Raw genomic sequence first — 27,406 nt, 5'->3', positions numbered from 1 at the left:
AACAAGGGGACACAGTCTCAAGTTGTGCCAGGGTAGGTATAGGCTGGATATTAGGAAGAAGTTCTTCACAGAGAGAGTGATTTCCCATTGGAATGGGCTGCCCAGGGAGGTGGTGGAGGCACCGTCCCTGGGGGTCTTCAGGAGGGGACTGGATGAGGCACTTAGTGCCATGGTCTAGTTGATTGGTTAGGGCTGGGTGCTAAGTTGGACTGGATGATGTTGGAGGTCTCTTCCAACCTGGTTGATTCTATGATTCTACCTCCGTAGTGGAGCCCATCTGTACTTAAAAGCTTGGTGATCTTCTTGCTCTTGACAAAAGCTCCAATGGCCACACACTATGCAGGTAAGAAAATTTCTTACTTGTGGTATTGAGTGCTAATAAAAGAACAACAACCAGTTCATAACTGATCAAGACCTCCTGCTTACAGCAGATAGGAGTGACATTTTTAACATGACGTTCACCAGGTGAAAAACAAACAACAAAGACTAATCAAATGAGAAGTGTCTCATCTGATGTTGTTCTGGGAGAAGGGCCTTCTATGAACAGGTCACAACATTAATAGATGAGGGGAGAGCAACTGATGCCATTTATCCAGACCAGAGCAAGGCCTCTGATGCTGTCCCGCACCACATCCTGGTCTCCAAGCTGGTGACACATGGGTTTGATAGGTGGAGCACGAGATGGATAAAGATCTGGCTTGATGGCCACACCCAAAGAGTGGCTGTCAATGGCTCCATGTCCAACTGGAGGCCAGTGACAAGTGGAATCCCTCAGGGATCAGTCTTGTTCAACATCTTTGTGGGTGCCATGGACAGAAGCATTGAGTGCAGCCTCAGCAAGTTTGCTGAGGACACCAAGCTGTGTGGTGCAGCAGCCAGGCTGGGGGGGCAGGGATCCATCCAGAGGGACCTGGAGAGGCTGGAGAGGTGGTCACAAGCCAAGCTCATGAGGTTCAACAACACCAAGTGCAGTGTCCTGCATCTGGGTCAGGGCAATGCCAAGCACAAATCCAAGCTGAGGAGTGACTGGGTGGAGAGCAGCCCTGAGGAGAGGGACCTGGGGGTGCTGGTGGACAAGAGGCTCAACATGAGCCAGCAGTGTGCACTTGCAGCCTAGAGAGCCAACCAGATCCTGGGCTGCATCAGAAGTGTGGCCAGCAGGGCCAGGGAGGTGATTCTCCCCCTCTACTTCACTCTGCAGTACTAGATGATCCTTGTGGTCCCTTCCAACCCTGACTGATTCTGTGATTCTAAGGGGAGGTTCACTTGCTAACAGGTGAGTTTCCCCACTGCTGTTTGTGAAAGGTTCTCAAGCAGCAGCAGCAGTCTGCATGATGGCATACAGCAGAAAGCCTGCGCTCCATGTATGTACACTGCTGTGGTAGGGACAGAGAAACCTGTGAGTGCATGCTCAAAGAGAAGTTCACTTCTGCTTGAGCTGCAACAGCTGCTAGACCTACCTTTGAGGATTAGGCTGTTGCCATCAGCACAGAAAGAGGAGCAGGAAAGATGATAGGGATCAGGTGGTGATGGAATTAGCACTTTCAGAGGAAGCAAAGATTCTAGGAACATGCCCAAGGCAGAAACTTTCCAAAGAGGACAAAGCATTTACCATTTGTTAACTTCCACTTCCCCAACTCTTCCTTCCCTTTAACTGATTCCTGTTGCTTTATGGTATATGAATGAGACAGAGGCAGACTCCAGGACTTGATGTTTTTGGTAAAGGCTCAAAAAAGGGGATGAAAATCCTCTGATAAGAGCTTCAAACTCTTTAAAATGGACCTTGTTAAATAAAGGTTCTCCAAAACCACAGTGAAGGTGTCCTATACTTACCTTTGTGTGATGAAGGTCACAGTCTGTAAAACAAGCAGGTGTTGACAAGAATTAAAGATGATGCACACACCTGGTTAGGAAGACAGAGTGGTTCAGTGGTCACATAGGAAAAATGAGGGGCAGAGCATTGCGATGAAGCTGGTGAGAGGCCTGGAAAACAAACCCTGTGAGGAGAGGCTGAGGGGCCTGGTGGTGTTTAGCCTGGAGGAGGCTCAGGGCAGACCTCACTGCTGTCTACAACTAGCTGAAGGAAGGCTGTAGCCAGGTGGGGCTGGTCTCTACTCCCAGACAATCAGCAACAGAAGAAGCGGACACAATCTCAAGTTGCGCCCGGAGAGGTCTAGGCTGGATGTTAGGAGGGAGTTCTCCACAGAGAGAGTCACTGGCATTGGCCCAGGGAGGTGGTAGAGTTGCTGTCCCTGGAGGTGTTCAAGCAAAGCCTGGCTGAGGCACTTAGTGCCATGGTCTGGTTGATTGTCTAGGGCTGGGTGCTAGGTTGGCCTGGATGATGTTGGAGATCTCTTCCAATCTGGTTGCTTCTATGATTCTATGTTTGTAAACCCAGTCCTAGATACGCTGCCTGGCCCTAGGATTCCATCTGCAATCCAAATAGCAGCCTCTGTTACATGTTTATGAGGGCTGCAGACGAGAGCAGGTTTCAAAGGTGCTCTGAATTCCTAACAAATCAGAAACGCACTGGAAACCAGAGGACAGAATTCAAGAGCATGCAGACAAAACACCACACTTAATTGGGGGGGGGGGGGGGGGGGGGGGGCGGAGCTGGGCTGCACAGATCTGCTACAGGAGGCTGTAACTCATGTTTCTGCCAAAAACACGAAATGTGAAAAGCGTTACAGAAAATGACAACCTGAATCAGGGTCACGCTGTTACAAAACGCGCTGCAATGTGTGACCTGGCTCCACCGAGGGGCTGCAGGCTGCACTGCCTGCGGCCACGCTGCCTGTGGCCACGCTGCCTGTGGCCACGCTGCCTGCCCTAGCAGGCGACAGGATGTTACAGTGGAGCCTAGCTCCACCTTGCTGCACGCAGACAGAACTCTGCACATCACCAGTTCTGCTCTTCCATCTGGCACCCATGGGGATCTCTGCTGGAACGCTGGAGCCTGTCACCAGCAATACCTTTGAAAAAGGCTGGGTAGCAGATGGAGAGGAGCAGGGGACAGCAACGGAAAAGGATCACAGCGCTCTGCAGTTTTCTCCTCAACTGGTTTATTCAGCTTACAGAAGAATGAGAGCAGAAATTACAGCCAGCTTCAAACAAAAGACTGCTGCTGCAATAAAAAGCCCAGGTAATTAAATTTTCTGTGACCATACAGAAGACAATCAGGAAGAGACTAACAATGAGGCAGGGATGCTTGGTTAGATAGAGGAAAAAAAACCCAAACTTTCCAACTGCTGCAAGAATCTGAGTGAACTACTTGTGAGTTCATGATGCTCCTGGTGTTCAAAGTTTTATATGGAATTATACATTTGTCAGGAGTAGTTTCTTCTGAGAGGGAGCTAAAAATCAGTGCTCTTCCAGATCCATTCACACGATCACAAGATGTTAGGAGTGGGAAGGAACTCACAGAGATCAAGGCCAACCTGCCTGCCTGAGCAGGACCATACAATCTAGCTCAGGTCATAGAGGAACGCATCCAGACAGGCCTTGAAAGTCTCCAGAGAAGGAGACTCCACAGCCTCTCTGGGGAGCCTGTTCTAGTGCTCTGTGAGGAGTTCTCTCTTGTCTTGAGCTGGAACCTCCTATGCTGCAGCTTATGTCCATTGCTCCTTGTCCTATCCCGGGGAGCAGTGAGCAGAGCCTGTCCCCCCCTTCCTGACCCCCAGCCCACAGATATTTATAAACATTTATTAGATCCCCTCTCAGTCTGCTCTTCTCCAGACTAAAAAGTCTCAGGTCCCTCAGCCTCTCCTCATCAGCCATGCCCTGCAGTCCCCTCATCATCCTCATAGCCCTCTGCTGGACCCTCTCTAGCAGATCCCTGTCCCTCTTAAACTGAGGAGCCCAAAACTGAATGCATTACTCAAGATTGGGTCTCACCAGAGCAGAGTAGAGGCAGAGAAGAACCTCCCTTCATCTGCTGGACACACTCTTCCTGCAACTCCGTACTTCCAGATACAACTGAGAGCCAAACAAGCTAATTTAGGTTATCAGCACTTTATTTACACTCCTACACACCAGCCACCCATCTTCTAAAAGCTGCTTCCATTAACATTCTGCATGAATTTCATCCTGTCTGTTAGAGAGTGTTACACTTTGGAATTTGACAGGTGTTTTCCTTGCCACTTCTGAATTCCACTCTACCTTCTGAATACATCTTGAAAAGCATTTATGGTCACTGGTCAAAGGAAGCAGCTAAGAGCCAAGTACATACTCACGTGACAAATTTTACCTACTACAGAAAGGTCTTAAAGAGTGAGACCAAATGAAAAGACAACATACTCCAAAACATAAGGTGCTGGTTATTCTAAGCCAGTACTAATTCAGTTACATCTGTTTTAAATTGATGCTACAGGTTAAAGGCAGACACCCTGCTCATGCCAGCAGGAACTACACTAACCACCAATCTACAGATAAAGATATCTGTGCTAATGACTGGTGGTAATGAGCAAGATAAGCTACTAGAGAGATGACCCAGACCTGTTCTTAAGGAAACCTGTAATATTACAATCCAATTGCCCAATGCTACACCTTTAACCTGTGGCAAGGTTTAAAACAAGCAAAAAGATGTGTCAGTAGTAGTTTGAGGGATCCAGTTTGTCCCCCTGGGGTGGATTTTGGTCTCTGCAGGTTTTTTAGGGAGCCTGGGATAACCTAGAACCCCTCAAACCATGACAACATGGCACAGGCAGCTGGATTTCTGCCTCTCTCCTCCTCCTCAGGCCATCACTGTATTTGTGGAAGACTGGTCAGTGATATGGATGTAGGTTGCAAGCAACATATACATATGCAATATATATGAATGTTAGAAGAAGATACAGTTACTCTGTTTGGACTTAAATTCCTTCTCTCCCTCAATTACACATTCATTTCTTTCACCAGTAAGTCAGAGACACTAATAATGTGCCAGAATGCACAATGCTTCACAGAAATTCTTGGCCCTCAAAACAAGTCCTTTGGTACAACTGTGCCTTAAAGCCTTGTTAATGCATAGCTGGTAACTCACTACAGCTAAGGAAGATCAGTGGAAGTCCTAAATGCTAAACCTGAACTTGGTCCAATACAAAATGGCCACAATAAAAAAGAAACCCAAACATATAAATAGTCCTATGTACACTTTGGTTACTAACTCTGTTACTGAGGGTACTGAAGTGAGCTGTAACCTGTCAGTGCAAGTCACCTGTCCAAGAAAACATAAAAACCAAACAACATAAAATCAACATTGGAATGCAACAAAAAAAAAAAAGTAAATTATCAGAATCATGCTGGAGAAAAGAATTTCAGCATCTCCTGGCTCGTCAGCCACAGAGTCAATGGTGTCTCACATGTCTTAGCAGCAAGGAAACAGCACAAAACTCCCTGCATGCTTGGCTAGCACCATCTCTGTGCACATCACAGATGCTGGCTTGGCACTGCCCAGCCAACACCATTTCAAGAGTAGGATCTTACCTGTATTGCAGAAACGTAGCTCACCTCCTTGATTCCCAACATGCAGATGGAAAACACAACATAACAATCAACCAAAAAAGCTACTGACATGCTACAGCAAAGGCAGATGCAGAAGCTCAGATGAATACACAGGGTAGCCAAGAGGTGGGTCTGCAGCTTGCACAGTAAGGTTCCTTAGGAGCACTGGGTGTGCCTGGATGCTGTAGCGTTCTTCATCATCGTTTGTAGCATATAGCAACTCCCAGGACAGATTTGCCCACTGACCTCGGACAGCTTCGTCATTAAGTTTTCCCACTTGTACTAACAATTCCTGAAGAGTAAGGATTCTCCCAGTGTAAATTCCCTTTAAGAACAAACAGATCAGAATGTTCAGTATGTTCCCCAGGAACATTCACAGGGGCTTTGGGGACAAAGCACTAAATGAAGCTTTGGGGCTACACTCTAGAGCTGTTGCCCTTTAAAAACAGCAGTGTATAAAGCAGTCTCCTTGGTTCAATTCTTCCCTCTAGGAAGATAATCAGGAAATTTTGATGCATCTGAAGAACAATGCAGTGTGATTTTTCAACAAGAATTGAGCCAATACAAACATAAACTTTTATGTGCACAGCCTTCATGTTTTGGAAGACAATTTCAAATTAAAAAACAGTGGAGAAGAAACCCAAACTTTCATCTTGCTTAAATCAGACAATCATCTAGGTTGGAAGACACTTTGAAGGTTATTGGGTCCAACCATTAACTTAACACTGCTAAGTCACTGCTAAACCCTGTCCCTCAGCACCACACCTATATATAGAATCATAGAATCAACCAGGTTAGAAGAGACCTCCAAGATCATCCAGTCCAACCTATCTCCCAGCCCTGTCCAGTCAACAAGACCATGGAGACTCCACTTCCCTGGGCAGCCTATTCTAGGGCTTGACAACCTTTTTGAGGTAATAAACAAAAAAACATTTCCTAATGTCCATTTCCTAAATTGTTTGCTAGTAAATTTTCCTCTTACCATGTTTGGGTCATGCCCCAGTGAAAAAAGGTATGGCTTTTCCTGCAGAACTGCTTGCTGCCACTCATAATCTGACACCAGTCCAATGTACCAATCATTTTCATATTCTTCCAGGTAGTTCACCAGCTCTTTGAAGTTCTCAACTGGACCTAGGCTTGCTTTGTCAACCATAAGTTTAAAGGTGTATCTGAAAGGTACAGGAAGCCAGACAGTCAGTAGTGCAGCAAAAGACAAGAAGAAAGCCTCTGCAGGCCACAGAAGGTGCAGAGGCACCATCAGATGTTATAAAGCACCAGCAGCTCTGTAAGTTACTCCTTGACGGTTGAGTCACTAGACAGGTGTAGCTCATTGAGATGTAAAGCTTAAAAATCCTTCATCCACCTCAAACACTGTTCCTGCTGCCTGGTACTGGAAGTGCCAAACATCTAACTCCATCACAATTCTCTCAGATCATGGGGACAGTGAAAATGGCCTTTTCTGTACTTCACAAAGTGAATTTTCAATGCTGGAGCCAACTGTTGTGGGGAAGGGAAAAAGGAATTCTGGATAGGGCTGGGGGGATAGGTTGGACTGGATGATCTTGGAGGTCTCTTCCAACCTGGTTGATTCTATAATTCTATGAATGGATCACTCTGCCAGAGTCTTCACTGCCTGGGGTTACATACAATATTATGTAGAAAGAAGCTCCAACACATTCAAATGATACAGCTGTAACACAGAATCATAGAATCAACCAGGTTGGAAGAGACCTCCAAGAGCATCCAGTCCAACCCAGCACCCAGTCCTGTCCAATCAACTAGACCATGGCACTAAGTGCCTCAGCCAGGCTCTTCTTGAGCACCTCTGACAACAGCGACTCCAGCACCTCCCTGGGCAGCCCATTCCAATGCCAATCACTCTCTCTGGCAACAACTTCCTCCTAACATCCAGCCCAGACCTCCCCCAGAACAACTTGAAACTGTGTCCCCTTGTTCTCTTGCTGCTTGCCTGGCAGAAGAGACCAACCCCACCTGGCTACAGCCTCCCTTCAGGGAGTTGTAGGCAGCAATGAGGTCACCCCTGAGCCTCCTCTTTTCCAGGCTAAACACCCTCAGCTCCCTCAGCCTCTCCTCACAGGCCCCTCACCAGCTTTGCTGCCCTTCTCTGGACACCTTCCAGTACCTCAACATCTCTCTTGAATTAAGGAGCCCAGAACTGGACACAGCACTCAAGGTGTGTCCTGAGCAGTGCTGAGTACAGGGGCAGAATAACCTCCCTTGTCCTGCTGGCCACACTGTTCCTGATACAGCTCAGGATGCCATTGGCTCTCTTGGCCACCTGGGCACACTGCTGGCTCATGTTCAGCTACTATCTACCAGTACCTCCCCAGCTCCCTCTCTGCCTGGCTGCTCTCAGCCACTCTGTTCCCAGCCTGTAGTGCTGCTTGGGGTTGTTGTAGCCAAAGTGCAGCACCCTGCACAGGAACTAGTGAAATGATCTTGTCAAAGGCCAGGACTCTTTATGGGTTATTTTTATAATCTGAGGGAAAGTTTTTCTTTTACCTGAACGCTTTCAGTGCCAGCTGAAATAGCTCTGGTTTACTGGTTAGCCACTCTAAACCAACAGACCATGGAATACCACCAGTGTAGGCTCTGAACACGTGGCTCGGGGCAGGCACAGCATTATCCAGTCCAAACAAACCAAAGCAACACGACAACACTCCGTGGATGTATAAGTCTTTCAAAGCTTTATCTTTCATAAGGTCTTCAAGTAAATTGGAAGGCTTTTCTTTCAGATGGAAAAAGTCCAGCTGACTCAAAATGAATTGGTACCACTCCTCTGGAAACCTCTGCCTCATTTCATTGACTTTGGAAGACGGCAATGGGGCTGTTCTCCATTCTTCAGGGATGCTCAACAACTCTGAGTAAGAGCAACTAAATTCAACTTGAGGTAAAGCTTCTTGCTGCTTCCCTTTGTCTACAGCAGGAAGCCCAAGCATAACAGCCTTGTATAGTTTATCTTCTGGTGATATTTCTTGCAGGGCCTGTGCTTCTACAGATCCTGGAATAGACAGATGTAGTTTTGGTGCAGTTCCTATCTGCCCAGGTTCTTTTTTGCTTTTCATTCTGCCACTGGGTTGAAGATCAAAAATGTCACTATCATCAGTCCAGTCCTCAACTGTATCAACACTGAAGCTATCTTCTTCCCTTGGAGCCTGGGATCTTTCTGTCTCACCACTATGCTGACTTTCTGGAAACAAGCCTTCCTTGTTCTTGTTGACACTGCCTGGGCTTTCCTGGGTTTTGGATCTTTTATAGCAGTACTGGACCAACATCCATACCATCACCTTAACAAAGTCATCTTTCAGATGCTTTAAATTCTCATGAGAGTCAATGATTCCAGATAACACATTTCTAGCATCAGAATAGAGACGCACAGGTAGAACAGTACAAGGAGTCAAAATGTGTCCAAAATGGTGATTTGGAGAGAGAATCTTGGTATGCTCCTGATGTTCAAAGGCCATTCCAAAAATTTCATCAACTCTGTGTGCTTCAGCAGCATGACAGGATGTTTCCTGCAATTCCAGCCCCTAAAGCATAAATGAAAACAATTTGGGTTTAAGTCTTTCTCTTTACTTACCCTTAAATAGATTCATAGAATCAGTCATAGTTGGAAGGGACCACAAGGATTATCTAGTTCCAGCCCTACCCTAGAGCAGGCTGCACACAGCCTCAGCCAGCCTGGCCTGAAACACCTCCAGCCATGGGGTCTCAACCACCTCCCTGGACAACCCATTCCAGCCGCTCACCACTCTCATGCTGAACAGCTTCCTCCTCACCTCCAGTCTGAATTTCCCCACCTCCAGCTTTGCTCCATTCCCCCTGGTTCTTTCACTCTCTGATATCCTAAAAAGTCCCTCCCCAGCTTTTTTGTAGGCCCCCTTCAGATACTGGAATGACACAAGAAGGTCACCTGGGAGCCTCCTCTTCTGCAGACTGAATAGCCCCAGTGGCCCCTTTCTGGACATGCTCCAGCAAGCCCACATCTTTCTTGTAACAGAGTCCTCAGACTGGATGCAGCACTCCAGGTGGGGTCTCAGCAGAGCAAAGTAGAGGGGGAGAATCACTTCCCTCCACCTGCTGGCCACACTTTTCCTGCTGCAGCCCAGGATCTGGTTGGCTCTCTAGGCTGCAAGTGCACACTGCTGGTTCTCATCCACCAGCACCCCCAGGTCCCTCTCCTCAGGGCTGCTCTCCAACCAATCACTGCTCAGCTTGGATTTGTGCTTAGGATTGCCCCGACCCAGACACAGGACCCTGCACTTGCTCTTGTTGAACCTCCTGAGCTTGGCTTGTGACCACCTCTCCAGCCTGTCCATGTCCCTCTGGATGGATCCCTGCCCTCCAGCCTGTCTGCTGCACCACACAGCTCGGTGTCATCAGCAAACTTGCTGAGGGTGCACTCAGTGCCTCTGTCCATGGCACCCACAAAGATGTTGAACCAGACTGGTCCCAGGACTGATCCCCAGGACTCCACTTGTCACTGGCCTCCAGCTGGACATGGAGCCATTGACAGCCACTCTTTGGGTGCAGCCATCAAGCCACATCGAAGCAAGCTGTTTTCTTGCAACATTTTTTTTCTGAAGAAATAAAGTTACTCTCCACTGTCAGTATTCCCACAACTGAACCTTCAAATCTCACTACAGATAATAGTAATAGCAAAGCACTCAGACACAGATGAATGTCTTAATAAATACATCTGTGCCTCATACAGATCTTCTTAGGCAGCTTAAAGATGTTGTGTCACAAGACAGATGATAAAACATTTCGCATCTGCCAAACATGCCAGTTGCAAGACTTGTTAATAACACCTTAAAAAACTCACTGTAACATCAGGTGAGTTATGTTGCTGAAATGGTTTGCAAAATATGAAGCTATCAGTCCTCAGCATGTAGTTACCTTAATGTTAACTCCACAGTAAGTGAAGCCTTTTTCTAGCACCAATATCCACATCAGTCTATCCTGAAAGCGGCATAAGTAATGTGATCCAGGTAGAGAGAGACCTAGACAAGAAAAACAAACCACAAGACAAAACTTAGGGTATTATATTGGTGAAAACCTTTTCTGTAAGCCAGTTAAAGAGTTCAACTGCAAGCATAAAGTATTTCTGCATCAACATCAAGAATCAGTTAAAGTTGCCTAACTAGCACCTTAGAATCTTATGGAAAGCAGCTGTAAAGATGAATCTTGGGAGTGCAGTGCTTCCCTTGAAAAAGCTGTGGAGAACTGGAAGTTCTTCACCATCAGAGTGGTGAGAGCCTGGAATGGGTTGCCCAGGGAGGTGGTTGAGGCTCCATGGCTGGAGGTGTTTCAGGCCAGGCTGGATGAGGCTGTGGCCAGCCTGCTCTAGGGTAGAGTGTCCCTGCCCATGGCACTGGGGCTGAACTAGATGATCCTTGTGGTCCCTTCCAACCCTGACTGATTCTATGATTCTCTACCTATGGCGGGGAACGAGATGATCTTTAAGATCCCTTTCAACTCAAGCCAGTCTATAATTCTCTGAACTGAACAACATTCATACTGGACCTGCATTAAGCAACCCCACCCCACTCATATCATCCCTTTGTAGAGGCAACTATCATGACTGAAGATTATTTTTGGCTGCATTTCCAACAGTACAGTTCCCACTAATGTCACCTGGAGATCTAAAACTGGAGAGTAGCTAGCACATGAGTATCTTATAATGGTTCTATTTGCTGTGGAGTAGAAAGTTTATTTCTTATGGAAGAAATAAAAATATAACTCAACAAGACTTGCTGTCTATGCTACCAATTCCTGAAAGGATTTATCTGTACTCTAGGATGATTAGAAAATATTCCTTAGGATGCAAAATTCTGAGTATAACTGATTCTGCTCAAGTTTCAGCTTACCAGTGACATAATATGACACCCATTTTACAGATGCTTAACAGAGGCAGAGCAAAAGCACCTGCTTGTCTTTAAAGACTTGTGACTCGGTATCAAACACACTGAACACTAACAAAAATCAACTGCAGTCTCTCTGAAACATGTCTGTGTGTGAGGAGGGCTAAATCTGATTCTGCTGTATTAAGTTAGATAACAGCAAAACCACAGCCAGGCAAAATAAAATGGAATTTGAAAATCAAGTTCTGAACGACGTCAGATCACACAAAGTAATTAGTACTTAAAGCCACAAGAACATGGCTCTGGTAATTAATTAAATGACATCTCTACCAAAAAAAGTAGCACTGAGAATCATAGAATCAAACAGGTTGGAAGAGACCTCCAAGATCATCCAGGCCAACCTAGCACCCAGCCCTAGCCAGTCAACCAGACCATGGCACTAAGTGCCTCAGCCAGGCTTGGCTTCAACACCTCCAGGGACAGCGACTCCACCACCTCCCTGGGCAGCCCATTCCAATGCCAATCACTCTTTCTGCCAACAACTTCCTCCTAACATCCAGCCTAGACCTCCCCCACCACAACTTGAGACTGTGTCCCCTTGTTCTGTTGCTGCTTGCCTGGGAGAAGAGGCCAACCCCCACCTGGCTACAATGTCCCTTCAGGTAGTTGCAGGCAGCAATGAGCTCTGCCCCGAGCCTCCTCTTCTGCAGGCTGCACACCCCCAGCTCCCTCAGCCTCTCCTCATAGGTTTGTGTTCCAGGCCCCTCACCAGCTTTGTTGCCCTTCTCTGGACACCTTCCAGCACCTCAACATCTCTCTTGAATCGAGGGGCCCAGAACTGGACACTTTTTCCTCTCTTCCAGCTATTTCCATAATAATTCCAATGCCAAACTTCCTAGCAACTGCATTTAGGTTACTGCCTACTGTCAACTTGGCTCCAACACAATGGTGCTGTTTTGAAGCATGATGCTTGCTGACAATTAATGACCTGCTTCTGCTGTCACTCATCTGCAAGTGACCACTCACTTGCACAGAGAATTTTAGTCGAGAATGTTGTAGGATGAAATCAGTGAAACCAACCATTAAGCTGTAGTTAAAATTTAAGTAACCTTTTCTATCCCACTGAGCTAATGAAGTGCATTTTCCTGCTAACATTTTGCAAAGACTTTAATTCTCCTCTCGATAGCTGCTAAAGCCACTAAAACTCCTTGACATGAAAAAAAGTATGCTTTTAAATTAAAACAGAGACACACAAAGTGCTACCTCTTCATTTTCAACTCATCTGAGAACACCACACCTTTTCTTGCTTGAAGACATTAATTCACAGATTTTCCCATTAAAACAGGAGACTTTCTCCCTGCTCAAAGCTAGTGGTTTAAATAATTTAATCTGAGGCATACAGACCACCACAGTCACAATGGCAATAGAAACAGAGAATCAGTCAGGGTTGGAAGGGACCACAGGGATCATCTAGTCCCAGCTTCCCTGCCATGGGCAGGGACACTCTACCCTAGAGCAGGCTGCCCACAACCTCCTCCAGCCTGTCCTTAAACACATCCAGCAATGGGGCTCAACCACCTCCCTGGGCAACCCAGTCCAGCCTCTCCCCACTCTCATCATCAACAACTTCCTCCTCATGTCCAGCCTGAACCTACCCATCACCCGCTTTGCTCCATTGCCCCTAGTCCTGTCACTCCCTGATAGCCTAGAAAGTCCTTCCCCAGCTTTTTTGTAGCCCCACTTCAGATCCTGGAAGGCCACAAGAAGGTCACCTGGGAGCCTCCTCTTCTCCAGCCTGCACAGCCCCAACTCTTTCAGTCTGTCCCCATAGCAGAGGTGCTCCAGCCTCTGAGCATCCTTGTGGGCCTTCTCTGGACACACTCCAGCATGTCCACATCCCTCGTCTAATAGGGGCTCCAGAATTTGTTGCAGTACTCCAGGTGGGGCCTCACCAGAGTGGAGTAGAGGGGTAGAAATCACCTTCCTCAACAAGAGACCTCCAAGATCATCCAGGCCAACCTAGCACCCAGCCCTGTCCAGTCAACTAAACCATGGCACCAAGTGCCTCATCCATTCTTGAACACCTCCAGGGACAGCAACTGTGTCATCTCCCTGGGCAGCCCATTCCAGCTGCAAATCACTCTCTCTGTGAAGAACTTCCTCCTAAACATAACAGATGTGTATCTTTTGTATATCTATTACATGCATTACACATACACAGGCTGATGCAGCAGACAATCTGAAGTGTCTCTCTGTTTAATTTATCTCTCTAGGTTTTTTTAATACCTCTCTCTACACCAATACTAAAAATGCAGCAAATGTTTCCTAGTAAAGCACTTTACATAGTCTTCAGAAAAGTCTGATTAACTTCTACTGTCTTGAAATACTGACTTATTTTATCTGGTCAGAGGCTATTTTATAGGGGCTGATGTAAATATTTGCCTCTCCTCTAAGGGCAATGATCTTTTGATTACTTAGGTTATACAAAGACTGTTTCTCAAGAAAACAAACTTACAACTTTGACAGTTATTCTGTTTCCATCTGAGAAAAAACTGGGCAGTTCCTCACCTCTGTTTCTTGTTACTTGAGAACAGAAATTCCTTTCTATAGAATCAACCAGGTTGGATGAGACCTCCAAGATCATCCAGTCCAACCTATCCCCTGTTTACAGAATTCTGTGGAATACCCACCCTTAATGTCTTCCACAGATGCTGTCACAACACTACCCTAACTGCCTGCACAAGACATTAAGTCTTGCCAGCTGTTTCTGTTCTCAACCGAGCTGGGCTCCTGGGAGGCTAAGCCATGTAGTTTATATCCAGCCCATATCCATTATTCCTAATTAACACAACCAAATGAGCAAAGTCACCTTCTGGATCTCTTGTAATGGGAGTGGTGCAGATGAAGATGTACACAACCAAAAAGACCAGTTTAACACATCTCTCTCTCTCTCTACTGACTGTTAAGACAACTCAATGTATTGCCTCCAGTTAGGTGGGATGAATCTTTCTTTGTTCAGTACAAAAGGATTAGGACTGATACTGTTTCATCACTATTCAGTTTCTTCTTATTTCAAGTCAGATTTTTTTTTCACAGGAACACAGAAGTAGAGGTGTATGAGAAGGATAAATATCATCACTTTTTCCTCCTTTAAGTAACCTCTGAATACATAGATTTAGATTTACCTCTGAATGTGATAGATTTAGATCTGGAATTACCTCTGAATAGGATAGACCAGATGACAGAAATTCTTCATAGTAAGGGTGGTGAGCCACTGCACCAGGTTGCTCCAACAGATCATGGCTGCCCCTTGCCTGGAGGTGTTCAAGGCCCTGATGGATAAGGCCTAGAGCAAATTGCTCTAGTGGAGGATGTGCTTACCCATGGCAGGGGAGTTGGAACTAGATGGTCTTTAAGTTCCCTTCCAACCCAAACTATGAACCTATGAAAAAAAATGTAAGCTACACTGTGAAACATGGTTTAACATGGTTTGGCACCATCCCTGGAGGTCTTCAAGAAAAGACTGGATGAGGCACTTAGTGCCATGGTCTAGTTGACTGGATAGGGCTGGGGGATAGGTTGGACTGGATGATGTTGGAGGTCTCTTCCAACCTGGTTGATTCTATGATTCTATGAAATCAGATGCTATGATTCCCCTCTTCTCCAGCAAAATCCCATTTCCTAAACTACATTCCTTCACAGAGTTGGCTGTTCCCTGTCCCCCCTACCTTGGGAAATCACCCAGACTACTCAGTGGCTCTGGAAATTGAATGAAGCTTTACATTTACAGCTTAGCACAAGATACAAGCAGATATATACAATATAAATGAGGCATTTAGTGCCATGGTCTAGATGAGTGGATAGGGCTGGGTGCTAGGTTGGACTGGATGAGCTTGGAGGTCTCTTCCAGCCTGGTTGATTCTATGATTCTGTACCTACCAAGGCTACCAGCTGCCAATGCAGACTGCAGAGCACCAGTCAGGCTGGGAACCATCTGCTGGTAGTACACAGTGTCAGAGCAAACACAGGCTGCAGCACCCACAGGTCCTGGCCAGCTTCGGACAGGCCTAGGAAATCCAATCATAAAGACTGGCAGAGTAAAGAGTGGCAGCAGGGGGGAAGAAAGGAGCGCAGAGATGGCGATGAAGGTCAGCAGGACTGGGAAGAAAACGACGTTGAGGGTGATTAAGGTGGCAGTAGATTTACGACGTTGCTTTTTCTCTGTCCACGATGTCAGAAGAATAGCGACGGCGAATTGCAACTTGGAAGCAAACTGAAGCAGTCGATCCCGTAGGATACCAACCTGCACGACACATACAACAGGCACATTTATTTGTATCCTGCACCATGTCAGACTCAGCACTGCCAAAGCTGCCTAACTACTATAAAGAAAGCGCCAGAATGAGAGGACACAGCCTCAGGCTGTGCCAGGAGAGATTTAGGCTGGAGGTGAGGAGAAAGTTCTTCCCTGAGAGAGTCATTGGACACTGGAATGGGCTGCCCGGGGAGGTGGTGGAGTCGCCGTCCCTGGAGCTGTTCAAGGCAGGATTGGACGTGGCACTTGGTGCCATGGTCTAGCCTTGAGCTCTGTGCTAAAGGGTTGGACTTGATATCTGTGAGGTCTCTTCCAACCCTGATAATACTGTGATACTGTGAAAATGACTGGTGCTAGAGAGTGTACAGCTTAGCAGAGTTTTATAGCTTCTATTTGATAGGCCCTGGACTCTGACAGGGTGTGATGGTTTGGGTGTTACCACCCCCCCACCCAGACTAGACTCTGACGAGCTGGCAGTTAAGGAATGAAGCTTTGTATTTACAGCCTAGCACAATATATAAGCGGATATTTACAACTATATACAGAAATATACAAGTTAAAGGTAACACAGAAACACAACAGCCCTCCCAGAAATCAGTCTCTCCAGGAGGGGCTCCCAACCACCTTAGAATCATAGAATCAACCAGGTTGGAAAACACCTCTAAGACCATGCAGTCCAACCTAGCACCCAGCCCTGTCCAATTAACTACACCATGGCACTAAGTGCCCCATCCAGTCTTTACTTGAACACCTCAGTTTGTCTTACATGTAAGGCAAGCTTGGAGGGTTGCAAGGGGGTTAGATACACAGAAAACAGCTCAGGGAGGAAGCACAGGCTCCAACAGAGACCCACACACAAACTGTCTTATCTGTGTTTGTGTTCTTGTTTTTACACATCCCAGCAAGGCTATGAGTGAAGTAGACATCACCACTGTTTCCTTTTCACAGCTTATAATCTAATTCTTCTCAATAAAACATTCCATTTTGCCTCAAACTAGCGCACAGGGCAAGGAAACAAAGAGGAGGTCTTCAAGAAAAGACTGGATGAGGCACTTGGTGCCATGGTCTAGTTGACTGGATAGGGCTGGGGATAGGTTGGACTGGATGATCTTGGAGGTCTCTTCCAACCTGGTTGATTCTATGACTCTAAGTAACAATTATCTGCTGAAAACTCCCACTGTGACAGTTCTGACAGTTACCAGCAAGAGTCTCATTCCTGTATCCAGGCTCCTGTTCCACCAGAGGTCTGGGCTGAGCACCAACATTTGTGCTACTGACACAACCACTATATCCAGTAGGGCATTTTCTGTATTCTGCCAGACCTAAAACACAGATATGTCATATGTACATTTTTAAGTGTATTAATCTCTCACTGCTTTCATGACCTGGAGTATTTCTTCCAAGTCACCTTAATATTTAAATCATACAGAAGAGAATATCTTAGATTAACAAACTGAAAATTGCAATTACCATCCTATATATTCTTGTGAATCCAATGCAAACAGACACAGAATGAAGATTTTGTAGTGAAGGGTCTAGTGACAGGAAGGCTATCATGGCAAATGGAGACACTGCAATTGAAATAAAACAATCACTGATTTCCTTGCAAAAACGCAATTGAAGTCTACAGAGGTAAGCAGTATTATTGCAGAGTGAAAATCTTGGCATAAAAAGAGAACTCTTCCCCTCCATACTACAAACTCCTCTTTGTATTACACTTCCAGGATATCAAACAGCGGATCTGCACTAACGGCTCAAGATGGCAAATATTTATGTCAATGCTCAGTTGTTACTTGCTATTGGTTTGTTGTTGTTGTTTATTTCCCCACGAGAATGGAATACCCAGGTAAGTAAAAATAAACATGGGAATTGCACTCATCAAACCACTTCCTCAAACTGATGCTTCTTCATAAAAATCAGATCACCTCGATCAAATTTGTTTCCCCAAAGTAGATCAGCTTGTCCCTAACCAACCAGAAAGAAGACTGCTCCCTTACTAGCAAATTATAAGAACCAAATTTAGTCTGCTTGATGACTCTGAACTCACTTTAGTTTCCAAGTACCTTGTAAAATTTCTACAAGTGACATTTTTCCCCAAACACGAGTACTGATCTGCTAACTAAAACCCTGTACAAGGCTTTGCTTTCTGAGTTGAACTTCTAAAAACCTTAACTTTTTAGGTTTGCCCCTTAAAAAGACATAAATCAGGTCACTGATCATTTTCAGATAGTCTGAACTTTGACCTCTTTGCACAGTATAGCAAAACATCAACAAATATTTCCAGCTACTTGTTTTTTCCCTCAGTTCATTCACAGAATCTTGCTTATACAGTCATTTTTGTGTCGTTTCAATCTTCCTACAAGTATCATCTAACAAACAACAGACAGTTCATTTTCCTACCTAGTGTTAGTAAAATCCTCCTGACAACACCAACTTTCATAAGCCTTCTTTGCTTCTCCATGAACACAGTCACAGTCCTGACATCCTTTGGATAAAAGGGGTTTCGGAAGACTCCAAACAAGTACACTCTCTGAATCTCTCTAAGAATCCACATAATTGTAAGCAATAAGATCAGAACGTAACTTGCTATAGCCTGGGGACTGGCTGTGGAGAATGATGAAAAGCCTGCAAATTGATGCAGCAGGCTGGCTTCTAGGAGAGCAAATGTCAACACAGTCACATAAAAAATAAATTCCCTCCACCCAAATTGCATTCTAAGACCTCTGTGCATATTTTTAGAGTTGCCGGAGGCTAAATGGCTGCTCATGGTGTGTTTGAAGGCAAAACCAATCTCACTTAGGTTAAGACTCAGTATGAACCCAAATCCAGTCATGAAGAGGATCACACCGAGAGTGCTGGGAATGAAATACGATGCTATTGCTGTTCCAGCAGAAATGAGAAACATTACTAATAACCTGTGAAGGAGAAAATAAAAAAGATTTGCTTGAAAAGAAAAAGGTTATAAACAATACTGATATATTTTACTATCATATAAACAACATTTACTTTGTGTTACTTGACATAGGTGAACCTCCTAGTCCAAACTCCAACAGTTGTTCCATTCCCCACAGAAAAAGTGCGTCAAGTGGAGGCAGAACTCCCATTGCCCATAAGAATGGCAGAAAAAGAAACACGACGTGCAAAATCTGGTTTGTCTGCTCTAGAATGGCTGTGTTGACAGCAAACCTAGATAAAAAAAGAAATGTATTTGACTTCAGTGAAGGAAAACATAACTGAAGTGTGGGAAGTCTTTTTAACTACGACAGCAAATCCACATATTCAATCCGCAGCACTTCCACTAGTATCTTCTAAAAGGAAAAACAAAGACATACATTTATGCTGGGGGCAGTAACACACTGACAGAACGAGCTAATTTGTCATTCAAAACATCAAAGGCTTCAGAGACAATTCATGCAAGTATCCTTAATTGTTTTGATACTGTTCATACTCAAGAAATCCCCATGCAAAAAGGTCTACAGTCTCTAAGGCTTCAACTGTTTAACAAAAAATGGTGGTTTTCAGAATGAGTAAAGTGAAACTTCATGCAAGCTGGCTAAAACAAAGAAAGACATAGCACACTGCCTGCACAAGAGATAAACTCTCTTTAGGAATATAAAATGTACATACAAGTATTAAACACATAAAGGTATTAAACACATAAAGGTATTAAACACATAAAGGTATTAAACACATAAAGGTATTAAACACATAAAGGTATTAAACACATAAAGGTACTAAACACATAAAGGTACATATAAAAGCATTAAAACTTCCTATAAAGATGCAAAGTTCTGTATTAGAAATCTGGGTAAATTCAGTCTTACTTCACCAGCTAGCTAATAAGTTAAAGGTGGACTGCTAACATATTTGGTTTCTCTCTGCTTCTTACAAAATAAGTAAGTCTCAAAAGGAATTTTGTAAGGAATTTAAAGAATGTCTCATTTTTTTCTCCTCAGGAAACTAGACAGAAGAATTTGGGCTCCAAGACCACATACATAATTCTCATACCAAAAAACGAGGAGGCAGCTAGGGTAAGTCATTAACAAAGACATTTCCAAGTGCAAAACTGGTAAAATCAAACTTTTTGAAGTACATCTGAAGTACCCCAACCACAAAATGCATGCATGTGACAAAGTGATATAAATATCACCCGACAGGAAGAAAGAATTGCAGAAAGCAAATCTAAAAGCATCTTTCTTTAAGAGCAAATACTCTAGCTAAGATACTCATCAGAAAATCGCAATTCTAAAAGTCTCCTATTTGTAGACTGACAGAGTTCTTTTGTTTTACGTGAGCATTTAAAATTGCAGGTTCAAAACCCTTATAGCAAAGACAAAGCAACGCTCCATTTGCTAAATCCATATTCATGGCTCTCTTTTGCCTGCAATTCAAAACCCTCTGTAATCACTTTTCTGAGTATTCCAGTGTAAAATCTGGATAGAAACTGAGTGCTCCTGAAATATGCAGCCTTTAGATCTAAAATCCCAGGTCAGGACAGCATGTTTTGAAATCACCTCCTTTAAAAAGACTGTTGATGCAAATGTTCTTGTTCAAAAATACTAACACTGACACGGCAGAGGATAATTTTAGCCTTCCCTTACTTAGAAACTGCTCTTCTTAATTTAGGTGGAACGCTATAAAAATATAAGAACAACCTTTTATGCACAGCAAAGAGCTTCAATTTTTACCATATACACTTCTAGCTTTTTTTTTTTCCCCTGGAGTTCCTATAGTCAATTAAAATCTCAAAATAAATTTCCTTAGAAGGATCCTTTCATTGTTCTCATAAAAAATTACAGCAAATAACCATGACTTTAATTAGCTAAGTACTGTAATATGTTTACCTGTGTGCAAGATCCACTGCAATAAAGACAAAAATATAGAAAGGCCTCATCAGAGCAGTGATTTCGTAAGTATCCAGTGCTTGGAAAGTAGCTGTTTCGGTAGCTGTGTTTATGATTAATGAATACTCTCCTATACATATTGTCACCCATCCAAAGACAAAGATCATAACAGTTCCTCCAATATTGCTGTATAACAAGGTTATTCTGTTTGGCAGCAAATACCAAGTTCCCAACCCACACAATACCCCTGCCAGAAGGGAATGAAATACGGTGTTGATTATGTACTTCTTGCCAGGAATAATAAATTTTACTGTCTCTGAACCTACACAACTGGAAAATTCAAACTCATCTTCATCTGTCAGAGTATTCTGAATTTGCATTCTTTCTACTGTCACTGTTTTTTGCTTTGCATACAGATTTGCCATCTGAAGAATAAGTGCAGTAACAAACATTAGTCCTCCTGAAAGTGCTGCGGTGCAGTAGTCTTTCATAACACCTAACTGGTACAAGAGTGTTCCTACTCCTCCCAAAACCCATGGTGTCAAGAAAAGGATAATCTGATTCACATAGATGTAAGGAGGAGCACAGTAGCCTAATTTAAATCGGGGACCTCCCAGCACAGTCTGTGGAAAGCGCTTCAAGAAGAATTCCTGTTTGTAATCATTCAGCAGAGGTACATCTGGACCCATTCTTATCACTCAGGAATGCTGGATAAGTATCATTTTTCCTGTAAGAAAACAAAAAGATGAAAACATTACTGAACCTGGAACTCAAAGTTAACCAAGTTATACTTGAATTCTGACATGTTGGTGTTGGTAGACACGAACCTAAATCACTCACAGCATCTGCCAGAATGCAACTACTAAGGAAATGTGCAGTATAAAATGTACAGTGCACATCTTTATATGGCATCGTGTTTGCAACTCTGCCATTCTTCATCTACTCATCTCAAAATTAGTCATGATAGCCAGGATTTTTAAAACACATACATCTGTAATACTGTGCTGTAAGTGATCTAATCCTTGTAAAATTATTTTATTTCAATCCATACCTGTCTCAAGCATGGATCCCAATGGAAAAAAAAAATGCCACTTTTTCATTTATGCTTTTCTCTTTTAATTTATGCGAAAACTGGGCAGATTTAGGTGATAGGTTGGGACTGGATGATCTTGGAGGTGTCTTCCAGCCTGGCTGATTTCTATGAAATACCAAAACCCAAAAAAGGACTATCTGTTTTAGAGTAAAGAATATGTTCATGATCTGAAACTTCAGGCATAAAACAAAAAATCATAAAACATACAATCTGTTATTAGGAGATGATAAAACCAAGTCACAGAATCATAGAATCAACCAGGTTGGAAGAGACCTCCAAGATCATCCAGTCCAACCTATCCCCCAGCCCTAGCCATTCAACTAGACCATGGCACTAAGTGCCTCATCCAGTCTTATCATCTCATCCAGTCTTATCATCTCATCTCCATACCAGAACAATTTCCTCAAACAGACATTTTTTTCCACCTGGTCTGACTGCAATGACACCTTGTCACAGACCTCTAATTCCATTTAATCCTGTTAATGGTCCCCATATACAAACAGAAGAGTCAGTGATTTCAAGGAATAGCCACATCAGTGCAAAGACACAGTCACACTGAGCTCCCCGAGATGCCAAAAGCAAAGCCTTACAAAATAAACTGTCAAACAAAAAAAATCAGTAGAAGCACTAAAAATTGTTTCCCCACATGAGCATTTATACTGTTCTCCCCATGCAGCCTAGCTGCAGAACAAGATCTAAACACTACACAATATAAAAAGTTAACCTTCTGCTTCCAAAAACATATAAAATAAAACCAAACAAAACCCAAACCACAATACTTGTGAGTTGCAGCAGAACTGGCATTTATTCTTCTCTATTCCAATGGAGAAAGCTAGAAAAAAAAAGGAAAAAAAAAGTACCTGTAAACACTTATCACAAATGCAAATCGGATATAAATGCTCATTTAGAGAGGATCAAGCAATGCTGAAACAATGTGCAGTGGTAACCATGATATTCAAAGATAATTTTATGTTGCTAGTCACAAAAGCAAGAATCCAAGAATGACAGGTAGAGATACTCAAGCTAAGAAACTAGGTGAAAAAAAAAACCAACAGCATAAAGCACTTCATTAATACTACTGAAAAAAAAGGATGCTGGGGGTGTGTGTTACAAGATTTGCATGTACTGAAACTCCTGACTTTCTCCTCCTAGACCTGTGTAATCTGACCAACAGCCATTAACCCTCACTGCTGATACTAAAAATTAAATACTCAGTTGCTGGGGAGCTTCCAAACTACTGTGACCCTTTCTTTCAACAATACTGAATGCTTTTGGGTGTTTATGAAAATCATTTACTTCTTATATTTAGACAGGTATTGATCACTTGACTGTAGATAGAATCATAGAATCAACCAGGCTGGAAGAGACCTCCAAGATCATCCAGTCCAATCTAGCACCCAGCCCTATCCAATCAACTAGACCATGGCACTAAGTGCCTCAGCCAGGCTTTTCTTGAAGACCCTCAGGGACGGTGCCTCCACCACCTCCCTGGGCAGCCCATTCCAATGCCAATCACTCTCTCTGTGAAGAACTTCTTCCTAATATCCAGCCTAGACCTACCCTGGCACAACTTGAGACTGTGTCCCCTTGTTCTATTGCTGGTTACCTGGGAGAAGAGGCCACCCCCCACCTGGCTACAATGCCCCTTCAGGTAGTTGTAGACAGTAATAAGATCACCCCTGAGCCTCCTCTTCTGCAGGCTAAACAGGCCCAGCTCCCTCAACCTCTCCTCATAGGATTTGTGCTCCAGGCCCCTCACCAGCTTCCTTGCCCTTCTCTGGACACCTTCCAGCACCTCAACATCTCTCTTGAATTGAGGGGCCCAGAACTGGACACAGTACGCAAGATGTGGCCTGACCAGTGCTGAGTACAGGGGAAGAATAACCTCCCTTGTCCTACTGGCCACACTGTTCCTGATGCAGGCCAGGATGCCATTGGCTCTCTTGGCCAACTGGGGACACTGCTGGCTCATCTTCAGCTTATGTCTATCAGTACCCCCAGGTCCCTTTCCTCCTGGCTGCTCTCCAGCTACTCAGTCCCCAGCCTATAGCACTGCTTGGGGTTGTTGTGGCCAAAGTGCAGAACCCTTAAATACTGATCATCACAGGACTCAGTTAGAAACCACAAATGATCGATTGGAAGCCACTCACTCATACACGTTATCACCACTGGAAGTTTGAGTTCAGGGTCCACTATGTCAACACACTTGACAATGAAAGGAGGACTCTGCAGGCTCTCTAACTACTCTCCAAGTAGGCTGTGGAATTCTGCCTTTTTTCTTAAAGTTGAAACAAAATATGGGATGTTGAAACAGAATATGGGATGTCTCACATGCACTAGTGAAAAAGTGAGGTTTTTTTAATCATTACATTTCAAGCTGCTGAAAGTTTCTTAAGAGAAGGCAGCAGTCTTAATGGAAAAGACACATGTTGACAATGAAGAGGGGAGTTCCTCACAGTTAGCTCAGGAATTTAAAAATGTAACAGGGACACACCCAACTGAAAACAAATTTCAAGTGTAATTAAAACTCAGTAATAATTCACCCAACCGTGCTTAGAAAAAATATTTATGCCTGTGGAACCCTCCTGTGTTTCTAAGTTACATGCAGTAGATTTACACTGGTGTGATTCAACAAACTCTCAGTTTTTAAAAGAAACTCCAATCCAAAAGGTGCAGTTTTTCTTGGAGGACCATTTTTGCACAGCTGTGTTTTTCTTCCCTAAGGAGGGCTCTTTTGTTTTAATTTCTGGTCTGTATTTGTGTTTGTCAGTTTATATTGCTAAGAAAATGTTAACAAAACATTCCTCTTACAGTTTCCGTGTAAACAACAGACATCTTTGTGACAGACACGAAAATCTACACACATAAACAATATAGTTCTACTTGGTTACACTCCAAAACAATCAGCAAAAAGATGAGAATTTCTTTATAAATTAAAATCCCAAGCCCGAAGCTCTTGAACTATGGAAACGATACCCTTGGCCATACTCTTGGCTCCCAAACAGTCAGGTAGCACATGAGGACTTCAAAGAGGCACTTGTGTGTGCCTCCTTACTTCTGTGCAAAGCCCTAGCAACAAGACTCCACACTTTAGGGAGTGTTTACAGGACCTGGCTCCAATATACATTCCTAACATACAGGCCTGGCTTGACTTTGACAACTTGCCTGGTTACCCAAACAATCTGCACCACAACAGTTTGCTCAGCACTAGCAGGGATCCATGCAACTTAAGGTACTGCTGTACCAGTGATGGTAAAACGTCATTAAGTCACTTAACTAAGTTTCTCCCTGTGACATTCTGGCTATGTCATTACTACAAAAGAAAACTATGCAAATTTTGCTCATATCCCATGAATTTCTCTCTAAACAAACATCAATTTTCACACCCACTGATGGTGGATCAGCTCAGTGTGGTTTGATTTCAAGCAAATTACAGCACACGTATTCAGCTCTCTGTCACCTAAGCCACTGAAGCACATAAGGCTTTAAAACCTCAGTGGACTTCCAAGCCTTTTTACACGAGATTAAGAGAAGGTTACAAACCACCTGCTAACACAGGAGGGAGGAATGCTAGCATGGGCAGCGCCTTTTCAGGCAGATCCAGATGCACCCTGTGCCCACCTGTGCGCCTAGAAACCTGCACCTCTACTCCAGGGTTCAAGATTCAGCTGCTTCCAACACAGGAGCTGAATGGAGCAGCACTTTCCTGAACGGCATGGATGCCATACCCCAGTGGCATTGGGAGATTGGGAACACGGCATTTCAGGCTGACTCCATCCAGCTGTGGGAAGTGCAGCCGTGGAAGGGCTGCAGACCATCTCCTTCCCTGAGACACCTCTGCACTCGACCACCAGGGCTTCCTACTCGGCCCTCTCACAGTATCACAGTATTATCAGGGTTGGAAGAGACCTCATAGATCATCAAGTCCAACCCTTTAGCACAGAGCTCAAGGCCAGACCATGGCACCAAGTGCCACGTCCAATCCTGCCTTGAACAGCTCCAGGGACGGCGACTCCACCACCTCCCCGGGCAGCCCATTCCAGTGTCCAATGACTCTCTCAGTGAAGAACTTTCTCCTCACCTCCAGCCTAAATCTCCCCTTGCGCAGCCTGAGGCTGTGTCCTCTCGTTCTGGTGCTGGCCACCTGAGAGAAGAGAGCAACCTCCTCCTGGCCACAACCTCCCCTCAGGTAGTTGTAGAGAGCAATGAAGTCACCCCTGAGCCTCCTCTTCCCAGGCTAAACAAACCCAGCTCCCTCAGCCTCTCCTCGTAGGGCTTGTGCTCAAGGCCTCTCCCTCAGATGTTCTGCGGGAATTAACGTTAAAATAACCAACCAACAGACTAAAACGTAGTACCTCTGCTGTTTTCAGTTCTGGGTGAAGGAGAAGCCAGGCAGCCACCCGGGCCGCCGAGACACGGCCAGCGGGTAAGCGCAAGCGAGGGCCACGCCGGTCAGGCAGACCCAGACTGGAGAGGCTGCTTTCCCCACCGGCCCTCGGCCTTCCCCGCTTCGAGCAGGCCCTGAAGCCTCTGCCCGCTCCAGTGAAGGGCCCCGCGGCTCCCGAGCGGTTGCCGTCTCCCGGTGCAAGCGGGCAGGTGGGCACCTGCACCCCGGCGGCGAACGGCCAGTGCCGGAGAGCGGCAGCCGCAGTGAAGGGCCTCTGCGAGACGGGGACCTACCTCTGGCCCGGACTCGGAGCAGGTCAGGGGCTTTGCGGGGCAAGGGGCGAAGAGAAACGGGATTGAGCCTGTCGGCGGGAGGATGGCGGAATGCCGCCCCCCGTCCCGCTCCAAGGCTGTCCTGAAGGAGCGCGAAGGGCGCAGGCAGCAGCCGGGCGCGCCTCCCCGCCAGCGGGGCTTCTCCGCCTCAGCGCGGCTGCCACAGCTGCCGAGGACGGCAGAGAGGGGAGAGCGGAGGCGGCGGTTGGCGGCGGCGGCGGCGAAGCCCGGCCTCGCGGCGGCGGCGTCCCGCGCCTCTCCCCGCCCCTGACTTCCCTCCCCTCGGCCACGCCGCCATTTCGCCCGCCTGAGGCAGCCGGTGGCGGTGAGGCGCTGTGGGGGTCCGTGCAGCCTGCGGGAAATGGCCCCAGGCCACGGGCTAGCGGTGGCAGCTGTAGCTGTTTCTCCGAGCGTCTCCGCGGTGGGGTCGCACGGGAGCTTGCGAGGTCGCCTTCCGGCTCCCCTGCGGCGGGGCATGCCGGAGCCCTGAGCCCGGCGACCACCAGCAGCTGCCCAGCCCGCCGACAGTATGAGTCTGCCCAGCTCCTCTTTCCACACATAACCATCATCCTTCTGTTGTAAAATAAAGCATGCGGTATTTTCCCAGCTGTGGCTTGCCAACAGCTTCCAGAAGTGAAGAAATTACCTCAGTCTGCAGAGGAGCTGTGGCGAAGGAGGGGGCGGCTGCTTGCGGCCACCATCGCCAGCCCCGAGCCTGCCCAGGGGCCTCCTAAGGTTACAGTGGCCGTGGCCCTCATCCAGCGATGCCGCTCGCCGAGACGAGTCCCTCTTCAGACGATGAGTTTGACAGCTAAATGGCTTTGCCTGAGTTTCGTGCCGTCCCTCTGAGAGCTGGCGTGGAAATGGTGAGGGCTGGTTTTTCAGCACTATTGGTTTTATTTGTCTTCAGAACCGCACTGGAAAACCAAACAAACTGATCTGTTCCATTGAATGCTGCAACCTTTGGTATTCAATGCACAATACCCTAGCGTTCTATTAAAACATTTGGCGTTGTACTGGGATAGCTACCTGATACCAGAACGCTCTCACAAGCTCACTTAGACCTGGA

General features: G+C 45.5%; 1 protein-coding gene across 3 annotated transcripts; it reads right to left on the bottom strand.

The window, feature by feature from the left end:
* Nucleotides 1-3,995: 3,995 nt before the first annotated feature.
* PCNX4 (pecanex 4) lies at nucleotides 3,996-26,697 on the bottom strand. 3 transcript variants are annotated; one of them, XM_064153348.1, is made up of 12 exons: nucleotides 26,299-26,697; nucleotides 22,398-22,450; nucleotides 20,526-21,252; nucleotides 18,688-18,867; nucleotides 18,082-18,596; nucleotides 17,152-17,252; nucleotides 16,881-17,003; nucleotides 15,306-15,669; nucleotides 10,402-10,505; nucleotides 8,005-9,032; nucleotides 6,464-6,650; nucleotides 3,996-5,806 (listed from the first exon to the last, which is right to left on the bottom strand). In XM_064153348.1, the coding sequence occupies exons 3-12, from the start codon at nucleotides 21,212-21,214 to the stop codon at nucleotides 5,555-5,557; spliced, it is 3,543 nt and encodes a 1,180-aa protein (XP_064009418.1). In that variant the 5' UTR covers nucleotides 21,215-21,252; nucleotides 22,398-22,450; nucleotides 26,299-26,697; the 3' UTR covers nucleotides 3,996-5,554. The 3 variants fall into 3 exon arrangements, with proteins under 3 accessions (XP_064009418.1, XP_064009585.1, XP_064009505.1); XM_064153515.1 differs by having other exon boundaries at nucleotides 21,027-21,252; XM_064153435.1 differs by lacking the exon at nucleotides 26,299-26,697 and adding an exon at nucleotides 25,974-26,231.
* Nucleotides 26,698-27,406: the final 709 nt, after the last annotated feature.

Source organism: Pogoniulus pusillus, chromosome 1 (assembly GCF_015220805.1).
Source record: "Pogoniulus pusillus isolate bPogPus1 chromosome 1, bPogPus1.pri, whole genome shotgun sequence".
Taxonomy (NCBI): Eukaryota; Metazoa; Chordata; class Aves; order Piciformes; family Lybiidae; genus Pogoniulus; species Pogoniulus pusillus.
The sequence above is the reverse complement of the archived record's forward strand: the minus strand, read 5'-3'. Positions and strand labels throughout refer to the sequence as shown.

What these genes read in the sequence shown, in the direction of transcription:
- PCNX4 (XM_064153348.1), bottom strand. Translation starts at nt 21,214, where the DNA reads ATGGGTCCAGATGTACCTCTGCTGAATGATTACAAACAGGAATTCTTC. An exon ending in ACTGTGGAGTTAACATTAAG is followed by an intron (nt 9,033 to 10,401) that starts GTAACTACATGC and finishes TTTATGCTTTAG; the next exon opens with GGGCTGGAATTGCAGGAAAC. An exon ending in TGGGGCATGACCCAAACATG is followed by an intron (nt 5,807 to 6,463) that starts GTAAGAGGAAAA and finishes TTGTTCTTAAAG; the next exon opens with GGAATTTACACTGGGAGAAT.